The sequence below is a fragment of the Staurois parvus genome, unplaced genomic scaffold (assembly GCF_062004578.1).
Source record: "Staurois parvus isolate SC_StPar_1 unplaced genomic scaffold, SC_StPar_1.0 ptg000073l, whole genome shotgun sequence".
Classification (NCBI taxonomy): Eukaryota; Metazoa; Chordata; class Amphibia; order Anura; family Ranidae; genus Staurois; species Staurois parvus.
This window is the reverse complement of record NW_028317869.1, coordinates 977,254-989,188: the sequence shown is the minus strand read 5'-3', so window position 1 is coordinate 989,188 and position 11,935 is coordinate 977,254. Positions and strand designations below refer to the sequence as shown.

At 44.9% G+C, this 11,935-nt stretch overlaps 1 protein-coding gene across 1 annotated transcript in view; it reads left to right on the top strand.

Moving 5' to 3' along the window:
* Positions 1–3,069: 3,069 nt before the first annotated feature.
* LOC149469358 (uncharacterized) overlaps positions 3,070–11,935 on the top strand; it is a 46,288-nt gene continuing 37,422 nt past the window's right edge. The window contains exons 1-3 of the mRNA XM_089669376.1: positions 3,070–3,132; positions 5,434–5,557; positions 7,294–8,956. Of these exons, the coding sequence (XP_089525502.1) occupies positions 3,070–3,132; positions 5,434–5,557; positions 7,294–8,956 (1,850 nt within the window). The remainder of the gene's footprint in view (positions 3,133–5,433; positions 5,558–7,293; positions 8,957–11,935) is intronic.

Sequence of the window (11,935 nt, the reverse complement as noted above, 5' to 3'; positions counted from 1 at the left end):
ATGCTTCCACCTCCAGGATGAAGGAAGTGTTGGCTCTGGGTGTTGTAATACAGGAGCAGAAGTGAACTGCTTTTTTAACTGCTCGAAGGCTGTCTGTGCTTCTTGGCTCCAGAGAAAATGTGTATGCTGGCTAGTGAGTTGGGTAATGGGGGCTATAATGGTTGAGAAGCCCTTGATGAACTTCTGATAAACGTTGGCAAATGTTGGCTGCCCCTGGAAGCTGCCCAATAGGGCAATCATATAATTGATGAGATGGTAAAGTGTCAGCTTTCTTTTTATCAAATACATCAAGGAAATGGTGGTAGGCAGGGGGAACGGAATGACTGGTATCTGATGTAGGCTGAACTGAGAGGCACACAGGGAAATTGGTGGGTGTGGGAGTGCCACAGTGCTGAATACAGTAATTTGATTGGAAGGTGACTTCTTTCTTGAGCCAGTTGATTTGTGGATTGTGAGCTTGCAACCAAGGTATTCCTAGGATGGCTGGAAACATGGGAGATCTCAGGATGTCAAAGCAGATGAATTCCTGATGGACAGAGTCAGTTGTGGCTAGGATGGGAATGGTTTCTTGGGTAATGGGTCCTGAGCTAGGAGCGGTGCCATCTGCTAGGAGTACATTAAACCTTTGTGTTTTAGGACGAAGAGGAATACCTAGGTTCTGGGCAAGGTTGATGTCCAAGAAAAAACTACAGGCTCCTGAATCAATGATTGCCCACAACTTGACTTCCTTTCCAGCCACCTGTAATGACATGGGTAGAATGACATGGGTGGTTAAGGTTCTGGATAACTGGAGATATGAAGGATGAGGCTGGCTGGACTTACTTGGTCGCACTGGGCAGTTGCCTAAGAAATGGCCCATGGCCCTGTGACATAAATGTAAGATTTGAGTAGTTGAGATGTGATCAGTAGAAATATGTCATTGTAAATTTAGTTTCAGTCCATGTTATTAAAGATAAGTGTTCCGAATTCAGTCAGAGACATATGTTCACCAATTAGCATCTGAAAGGACAGAGCATGTCAATAAAACGTTGTCACCTATGTAGCCAGAGATTGCCACCTTCTTAAAATCTAAAAGAAGAGCTCCAACCATTTCAGCTTCGGGAAGCAGCAGGAGACCAGGAGAGGGCTCCACTTTGTCTGCTAGCTGTGATTTATATCCACAGATCAGAGGAATATATTTCATCTCTCATAAAAGATACAATATTAGTTGCAGAGAGATGAAAATACTTCCTTTTGATTGGACACACTGTAGGCTACATCTGCATGTAAAACTGTATTTATAGCCTCTGTAGAATCCCAGAGAAATGCAGAAAACAGTTATATGGCACCTGATTGCAACAGCTGAACAGTGATTGGTACTGTCGCGATCAGATTGATGCGCTGGTGTCGGAAATTCTATCCCTGACTTAGTGATTCAAACCGTTTGGTCCAATCGACTTTGGGTACTTCAGTACCCAGAACGTCCTGTGGGCTGGTACAGGGTTGATTGGCCAAGGGCTAATGTCCAGCCTATGTCCATATTTCAATAAATTGAGGACCCTGAGATATGGATGGGGTGATTCGTACAGAGCCATTTCTATTTTATTGGCGAATCACGGACATTCTCTAACTTGCTCCAGTCACAGGATAACTCTTAGTAAAAGTTTTATTTCTGCTTTTATTCCCTTTTATTTTATAGTCAATAGCCAATTGTGTGTCTTTTTGTATTTTCTGTATTATTTGTAACTTTTTATACTTTGTACATATTCTATGCACAGCCCACTTTCAGGATATTAAATCATAAAGTTAATAAGTGACTTCTGGATACTTAAGCTCGGGCTCATATCTCCGGAGAGATTATTGTATTACAGTGTCTATATATGCTCGGTCTAAGTTCATTGCCAATCTGTATGCAATTGCACTGTGTGTTGGCAAATTGCATGCAGATTGTAAAGTAGCAGATCTGCCAGACGGAGATCTGTGTGGTGGCCCAGCAGACCAGTCTGCGGACAAACTGTTGGATGGTGGCAAGCTACCGTTTGTTGTGTGACTGGTGTGGGGGTGTGTGGACAGTGGAATCGTCATTCACACCGGGGTTCTAGCTTGTAGGATAGCTGGAGGAATTCTAGAAGTGTTTGCCAATTGCTAGACTGCTCCCCAACCCTTATATTGCACCAGATTGTATATAAGATTTGTATCTGTATCTGTGTGTGGTCAGCCAGCTGGATTGGAGTGGAGTCTACCTCTAGTAGTGGCCAGATGCAGTGCGGGCTGTGAATGCGTATCATGGCCAGTCTTATATGCTCAAAGTAAGACCCCTCATTCCCTCTTTACCCCAAGTCATGGCCGGACGTGCATGCCTCAGTTAGCTAGGCGCCGTGGGCATGTGTGTGCGGTGTGGATCCATGACAGCCCCGCAGTAAAGGCATAGGTTGCCTTGCCGTCTGCGTAATCTTTCCTCTGGAGATAAGGCAGGTCAGAGAAGGCCAATTTGCATGGGTTCTACTTCAGGAGTGCTGATAGGCGGAGAAATAGGGACAGAATCCACTGGTCTTGGAACCCTTGGCAAAACCCTTGGCAAAGGGTCTGGGTATGTTCAGAATGTCTCTCCTGTAGCCGTCGATCCAATTAGGTAGCGAGTTGAATTAGATTCTCCAAGGAGGAGGGAGCCTCCACCCTAGCTAATTCGTCCTTGAGGGACTCAGACAGACCTAGATGGAACTGGTATTTTAGGGCTGCGTCATTCAACCCGGTATTGGCAGACAATTTGCGGAATTCCACAATGTAGTCCTCCCCATGCCGTCGGCCTTGTTGTAGAGCATGAAGGGTGGATTCAGCAGTAGAGGTCCTCTGGGGGTCATCATAAAGAGCTGCCATGGCTTCAAAGAATGTGATCACTGAGTTTAGCGCTGGTTCTTTTTGTTCCAGTAAGCTGTGTGCCCATGATTGAGGTTCGTCAGATATGACAGAAATGATGAACCCCACTTTAACTGCCTCAAGTGAGAAGGTCCTGGGTTGCAGTGCAAAATACAACTCACAAGCATTCTTGAAGGCTCGGAATTTACGTCGGTCCCCAGGAAGCGTTCCGGAATGGTAACCCTGAGTAGTACCACAGCAGGTGTAACAGTGGAAAGCGAACTGGCTGGTGCCACTGTAGGGATAGGACTAGGCAATGGATTCTGGTCTGCAGAAGTCGCAGCAGTAGTGAGCGAATGAAGATGTCCCTCCAGCTGAAAATATTCCTCCTGAAGATCCTTGACCACTTGCGTAAGTGCCGTCATCTGTTGGCACAGGGCCTCTAATGCGGAAGCACCTCTCTCGGCCTAAGACATAATGGCTGATTGATACTGTCACGTACCTGGTGAGAGACGCCAATGGAGAGAGGGCTTCCCTTGCTGCTAAGTTCCAGACTCCCCTGAGAGTGGGACAGCAGGAGTCAGGACCAAAGTGGCACAGGTCACCTGTAGGAGTGCTTATTGGTGGTCCACCCAGGAGCACAGCTGATGCACTGAGATGAGGTCTGCAGACAGGTGGTGCCTGTGTGAGGTATGAAAGCCCTTCCGGGGAACAGGATTACTGGATAGCCGGTTCAAAGCCAAGGTCTGGTACTGGGTGGAGATCAGAACAGACATAGTCAGATGGGATAGCCGAGGTCATACACAGAGGGGCAAGAGAGAATATCTGTTAGCCAGCAGAGGTCAAGTCAGGGTTTAAGCAGAGAAGACAGGTCCAGGAGCAAGCCAAGTCGGTAACAGGAAATCACAGTAGCACAGGAACAGGAAATCACAGTAGCACAGGAACAGAAAATAACAGTAGAACAGGAACAAGGTACTGGGGAGCCAAAGATCAACCAGCACTTGAGAGTAGTGCAGGGCTTCCTTATAAAGGCTGTTTGCCACCAAATTTGAGCCAATGTGAACTTCTGCGGCCATGCAAGGTACTGGCAGGGTTGCCAGGTCTCCTAACACCTCTGCCAAGGACAGAGCCCTGACATCTGTCCCCTCTACCCTCCGACACCCGCTGACCCGGGCCCACAGATGGGCAAGCAGAGCCGGGGAAGCATAGTAGGTACAGGAGAGGTTCACACATACGGGGTGGCAGAGGCTGGCACCTGAAAGGAGAGCCCTGCGGCTTGCCCTCAGCAGGGATAAAGATTAAACACAATACTTGCCCGGCCCCCAGAACTACATGTCCCGGGTGTCGGGTGTTGTAAAGTGAACATCCCGGCATGATGAGCCGACATTGTCCTCACAGCACTGCCTCAGAGCAGACTAGTCATAGGAAGGATCAGATTTACCATTCCTTGTCTGCAGATCTAATACTCATCAAAACCAGTTCAGAGACCAAACAAACCCAACAGGGAAAAGGGGCCCCGGACCTCAAAATTGTAGTAAACACTAAACAGTCCAAACAAAATGTCTTCCCATGGGGGGAGTAGTTCTTCAATGTCCAGCAACCCTCCTATTCCCCCCTCACATCCACATCCTATTATTGTGTGACCAATACCATCCAAATCATTCTTACTTTCATTTCCCAAAGTTATCCGTCTACAAGGAGACCTGTATAGATCACATGATGGCACCAATGGGGATGGAGGAGGACCGGAGTCACATGACTGAGAAGATACTAAACCTCACCCTGGAGATCATCTACCTGCTGACCGGAGAGGTGAGGAGGATTCTGGGAGGTCACATGACATCACTCTTATCTCTATTAATAAAACACAGACCTGACCGGAGAGGTGAGGAGGATTCTGGGAGGTCACATGACATCACTCTCATCTCTATTAATAATACACAGACCTGACCGGAGAGGTGAGGAGGATTCTGGGAGGTCACATGTCATCACTCTCATCTCTAGTAATAAAACACAGACCTGACCGGAGAGGTGAGGAGGATTCTGGGAGGTCACATGACATCACTCTCATCTCTATTAATAAAACACAGAGCTGACTGGACAGGTGAGGAGGATTCTGGGAGGTCACATGTCATCACTCTCATCTCTAGTAATAAAACACAGACCTGACCGGAGAGGTGAGGAGGATTCTGGGAGGTCACATGACATCACTCTCATCTCTATTAATAAAACACAGAGCTGACTGGACAGGTGAGGAGGATTCTGGGAGGTCACATGACATCACTCTCATCTCTATTAATAAAACACAGACCTGACCGGAGAGGTGAGGAGGATTCTGGGAGTCTAACATGATATTCCTATTGGTTCCTCAATACAGAGATTTCCTCTTCTGAAGTCAGGTGATCATATGACCATCACAGTGCCTCCATGTGACTCCCTAAACCCTGAGAGACACAACATGCAGAAGATTCTAGAAGTCACCAAGAAGATGATGGAGCTGCTGACAGGAGAGGTGAGCGGTGCCGGGAATTCTGGGACATTCTCCAGTAACAGACAAGGGATGTGTCTGGATGGTGACTGTATCATTGTGTGTGTCAGGTTCCTATAAGGTGTCAGGGTGTCACTGTCTATTTCTCCATGGAGGAGTGGGAGTATTTAGAAGGACACAAGGATCTCTACAAGGACGTCATGATGGACAATCAGCCGCCCCTCACATCACCGGGTAAGAGGAGACTTTATTGTAAAGGAGAGAGCAGTACGGAGGATCCACCTAGATCCCCCATCATCTGATAAACACATAGAAACAATGGATTCAGTCAGTGTGTGTGTTTCCTACAGATGGATCCAGTCATGGGAACCCACCAGAGAGATGTCCCCGTCCTCTGTATTCCCGGGATTCCACACAGGAAGGTCACACCATCCCTCACCATCATCAGGTAGATGAGGAACAATCACTGATAGTATCATTAGGATCTGTACATTATCTGCATTGTTACCATTGATGTCAATTTATTATATATTCAGAGTGGAAACCTGAGAGATCCTAAACTTGATGTTAAGGAAGAGATATTTTATATATGATATTTCTCTCTCTTTCTTTGGTTTAGGGTGAAGATCTGATAGATATAAAAGTTGAGGTTAAAACAGAAGTAGAAGAGGCGTATGTGAGGGATGATCAGCAATATACGGAGGAGGTTGGAATGATGAGGACATTCAAAGAGGAGGACACTCCTACAGAGATCAGCACAGGTGAGCCACAATATATTCTCTTATCTCTTCTCTGTTACTGCTCACTGATTGGTCCAGAGTAGGGCGGGGACTGGGTGATATCAGCCTGTAATCCCCTGGTCACTTTCCTGAGCTGTGTTCCCCGTCCTGTATTCCTGGATTTCTCTCGGATAATCTTCCTTCTCTGTGCTGCAGACACAATTTATGTATCTAGACTGGATTTATGGAGGTTCTGGGGTTCAGCTGGCAGCAAAATGTTGCTCAACCTAGGCACCTGGGGTATGTGTTGGGTCTTTTCCCCATGCCCGGGTCTAGCAAGATCTCTGACAGAACATTTCTCCCAGGGTTCCTTGCTCTGTGGTCTGCTGGCTGTGCCGGGTGGAGGGATATGTCTGTAGTGTCTCAGACCCAAGTCACTGAGTGCAGTCTCAGGAGATGGGAGGCAGCGGTGTGGGATCTCTGCAACTTGTCTACAGTAAACATTTTGCTACCAAAGATTACCAAATACAAATAGTCCTGACTCCTAACACTATATGATATATATTTCACAATATGTAGTCCTAAGCCTACACATTATGCTAAATATTCTATAGTCCTGACTTCTGCTCCCCCCCTCCCCCCACTGCTATATATACACATAATATAGATTCTCTTTTGTTCCCCCCATTTCCTCCCAGCTGGACATTTTATATCGGATGATGTGATTGGAGCACAGACTCTTACATGGTGATAATAATGTGATAACATCCTCCAACTTTGGACCCTTAAACAGTGATAATGAGGGAGGAGTCAATACCCCAATGATGGTGGTCTTCAGGATCAGTCCAGTCTTCATCTTGGTTGTTCTCCCCCCATCCTCACTCTCTGACCTCTGGTGGGGCTCAGCCCCGCTGTTCTTCATGACTAAATCATGGAGTAAATAAGGAAGTGCAGTACTTCTTGTGTTGGGAAGATGGTGATGAGTGATAGAGGGGGTGGGGACCCTCATCCTATAATCCCCTCATCACTGTCCCTCCTATAAAAGACAGTTCTGGTTGTTTCCTCACTCTCTGACTAAGGTCCATGAATAAAGAAATGACCTGGTAGGAGATGAGAGGAGCCATTTCCTAGTTCCCTTGAGGGTGGAATTGTAAGCTCCTCAGAGACCAAGCTGCCTGATGTGGGTGGAGTCCTGGTTTGGGGGAACCAATCAGCTCCTGTCTAGTAATCCTCTTTGTCTTTGTATTTTAGTCCATGGCCGGGAGATGAGGAAAACCTCCGAGGATTGTCTCACTTTGTCTCCAGACTGGAAAGTAGAAGATGAGGACATCACACAGTATAGTCCAGGAGAAAACCCGGCTCCCTCCAATGTCCATCCAGCACCACCCAGTGTAGATGGACCATCGGATTCCTCGTATCCTGAGGAACCTCAGACTGTGCGGGACCGGGCCGGCCTTCATACAGAGAAAAGGCTCTCCTGTACTGAGTGTGGGAAGGGTTTCAATTTTAAATCCCGCCTTAATGACCATATAAGATCTCACACAGGTGAGAAGCCGTATTCTTGTCCTAAGTGTGGAAAATGTTTTTCAAAGAAGTCCAGTCTTCAAAAACATCAGAGATTGCACACGGGTGAGAAGCCGTATTCCTGTCCTGAGTGCTGGAAATGTTTTCCACAAAAATCACAACTTATGAAACATGAAAGGTCTCACACGGGGGAAAAGCCGTATTCCTGTTCTGAGTGCGGAAAATATTTTTCAGACATGTCCAATCTTTACAGACATCAGAGATCTCACACGGGGGAAAATATGTATTCCTGTCCTGAGTGTGGGAAATGTTCTGCAAGTAATTCCAGTCCTTCTATTCATCATAGATTGTACACAAGTGAGAAGCCGTCTCCCTGTTTTGACTGCAGGAAATCCTTTATACAAAATTCACAACCTGTCAAACATCAAAGGTCTGAAAAGCGGGAAAAGCCATATAACTGTCCTGAGTGCGGAAGTTGGTTTTCAGACAAATACTCTCTTTACAGACATAAGAGATTGCACACAGGTGAAAAGCCGTATTCCTGTTCTGAGTGTGGGAAATGTTTTGTTCAAAAATCAGATCTTGTCATACATAAGAGGTCTCACACGGGGGAAAAACCGTACTCTTGTCAGGAGTGCGGGAAATGTTTTTCAGGGAAGTCCAGTCTTCAAAAACATGAGAGATTGCACACGGGTGAGATGCCGTATTCCTGTCCTGAGTGCGGGAAATGTTTTCCACAAAAATCACAACTTATGAAACATGAAAGGTCTCACACGGGGGAAAAGCCGTATTCCTGTTCTGAGTGCGGAAAATATTTTTCAGACCTGTCCAATCTTTACAGACATCAGAGATCACACACAGGGGAAAATATGTATTCCTGTCCTGAGTGTGGGAAATGTTCTTCAAGTAATTCCAGTCTTTCTATTCATCAGAGATTGTACACGAGTGAGAAGCCATCTGCCTGTTTTGACTGCAGGAAATCCTTTATACAAAATTCACAACCTGTCAAACATCAAAGGTCTGAAAAGCGGGAAAAGCCATATAACTGTCCTGAGTGCGGAAGTTGGTTTTCAGACAAATACTCTCTTTACAGACATAAAAGATTGCACACAGGTGAAAAGCCGTATTCCTGTTCTGAGTGTGGGAAATGTTTTGTTCAAAAATCAGATCTTGTCATACATAAGAGGTCTCACACGGGGGAAAAACCATACTCTTGTCCGGTGTGCGGGAAATGTTTTTCAGGGAAGTCCAATCTTTACAGACATCAAAGATTGCACACGGGGGAGAAACCGTATTCCTGTCCCGAGTGCGGGAAATGTTTTTCAGACAAGTCTACTTTTTACAGACACCAGAAATTGCACATGGGGGAGAAGTCACTTTCCTGTCCTGAGTGAGGGAAATGTTCCTCACTGAAGTCCTGTCTTCCTGTACATCAGGGGTCCCACACAACCCTGGAGGTGTATTAGTGCCTTGAGTGCGGGAAATGTCTTCTAGATGAATGTTGCTGGACATCCCAGCTCTCATGTGGGGAAGAAGCACACCCTGATATACACCTCAGATATTCTCCATGGCTGATCTTCATCATGGAAGAAACAGTTCATAAGGAGATCAGAGGTCCCCAAAGACATGGATGAAGTGTGGGACCGGGTTGGCCATTGATAGCAGGAGAAGAATAAAAACCGAGTCATGAGCTTTCATTGGCTGAGTACATTTTGTGGTGGAAGATTTCACACTTAGAGGTCAATTTTTAACCAGTTGACCTCCAGAAGGTTTTACCCCCTTCATGACCAGAACATTTTTTGCTATTCAGCACCGTACCACTTTAACTGGCAATTGCACGGTCATGCAACGCTGCACCCAAATTAAATTTATATAATTTGTTTGACACAAATAGAGCTTTCTTTTGGTGGTATTTGATCACCATTGTGTTTTTTATATATTATATATAAACGAAAAAGACCAAAAAATGTTGGGGAAAAAAATACAAATATTTTCTGCTTTCTGTTATAAAACATATCAAATAAAAAAGAATAATTTTATAAATTTAGGTAAAAATATACAGTAGTCTGCTACAAGTCTTTGGGAAAAAAAATCCCAATAAGTGTATATTGACTGGTTTGTGTGAAAGTTATAGTCTCTGCAAATTATATTTGAAAATCGTTCAATCCTGATGTACTCGGGGACCATCTCATTTCTTGAGGCCCTTAAAATGCCAGGACAGTACAAATCCCCCCCAGTTAGTAAGAGGCAGGGTGATTTTTTTTTTTCTTTTTGTAAAATCTTTGATTTGTTTTCAAAACGTACGGGTAATGAAAAACAACAGAAAACAATGCTCTGGATGAAAATTAAAATACAGAAATACAGTACGGTTCAGTACAGGAATGCTGAATAAGGGGAAGTTCGCCACCTTCAGATAGGATAACTACAGTGCCTTGAAAAAGCCTTCTTCCCCATTGAAATTTTCCACATTTTGTCATGTCGCAACCAAAAACATCAATGTCTTTTATTGGGATCGGATGTGATAGACCAACACAAAGTGGCACATAATTGTGAAGTGGAAGGAAAATGAGAAATGGTTTTTAACCTCCTTGGCGGTATTCCCGAGTGTAGCTCGGGGTAAAATGTCAGTACCAAGAGCGGTAACCCGGAGCTACACTCCGGCTTACCATGCAGCGTTGTTCAGGGAGTCCCTGCAGCACTTACCTTGTCCTTCGCTCCCACGATGCGTCCCCTGCAGCATCTCCGGCCATCTCCTCCGGCCGATGCCGGCATCCGGCTTCCGTGTTCCAGTCCCTGTGACGTCGGGACGTACGGGCGCTGGAAGTGGCGGCAAATTTGAAATTTTTAAAAAATTTCGTTTTTTTTAAAATGACTATTACAAAGTAAAACATTGCTGTTTCAATGCATTTCACATACATTTTGTCCCGAGTGCTTCGTCCGGCGCCCTGCCTGCATTTTGACTGTTCTTTCTGCCTGGAAACTTAGAAAAGTCCATGGTGTCCAAAAAGCGTCCCTTTACATCAAAAGCGGTTTTAGACCGGCTAGAGAACAGCGATAGTAAATCAGAACCACTTGCAGAATTGAGTGATAATGATTCGTGGGGGAAATTCGTCATCAGACACTGAAAACGATTTTGCGACTTTGCTCAGCGATGTGTGAATTTGCCTCTGTATTTCAAATTTCAGTGTTTTTGGTTTGATTATATTATTGAATTAAATTTATTATTATATTATTACTTTTTATGATTATTTATTAAATTATAATTTATGATTTCGTGTTTCAAATTTTATCATACCCGGGATGTTTACTAGACTCTTGTTCTTACAGATTTCAGGGAGTTATTCCTAAAAATTACAGCCTACAATAAAAAACTACATATTTCCATGCAAAAAAATGGTACCGCTTTCAGCAAAAAAAATCGGAAATAATCAGACCGCCGAGGAGGTTAAATTTTTTTTTACAAATAAATCTGTGAAAAGTGTGGCGTGCATTTGTATTCAGCCCCCTTTACTCCGATACCCCTAACTAAAATCTAGTGGAACCAATTACCTTCAGAAGTCACCTAATTAGTAAACAGAGTCCCCCTGTGTGTCATGTAATCTCAGTATAAATCCAGCTGTTCTGTGAAGCCCTCAGAGGTTTGTTAGAGAACATTAGTGAACAAACAGCATCATGAAGGCCAAGGAACACACCACACAGGTCAAGGATAAAGTTGTGGAGAAGTTTAAAGCAGGGTTAGGTTATAAACAAATATCCTAAGCTTTGACCATCTCACGGAGCACTGTTCAATCCATCATCCAAAAATGTAAAGAGCATGGCACAACTACAAACCTACCAAGACATGGCCGTCCACCTAAACTGACAGGTCGGGCAAGGAGAGCATTAATCAGAGAAGCAGCCAAGAGGCCCATGGGAACTCTGGAGGAGCTATAGAGATCCACAGCTCGGAGGAGAATCTGTCCACAGGACAACTATTAGTCGTGCACTCCACAAATATGGCCTTTATGGAAAAGTGGCAAGAAGAAAGCCATAAGAAGTCCTGTTTGAAGTTTGTGAGAAGCCATGTGGGGGGCACAGCAAACGTGTGGAAGATGGGGCTCTGGTCAGATGAGACCAAAATGGAACTTCTTGACTTAATAGCAAAATGACATGTGTGCCAATTCTCTCTCTAAACAGTAAGCCAGATCACAAGATCTTAACCAATATCTTAATGTCCAAGTTTAGTAGGGAGATTGGGTGGTAGCTCTGGCAAAGTGCCGGGTTTTAACCTTCCTTGGGCAGTACTGTGATATGTGCCCGCAGGGTTTTGGGTGGGATGTGGCCATTTTTAGTCAGTAAGTCAAGGCATGATGTCAAACGTGGCAAGAGA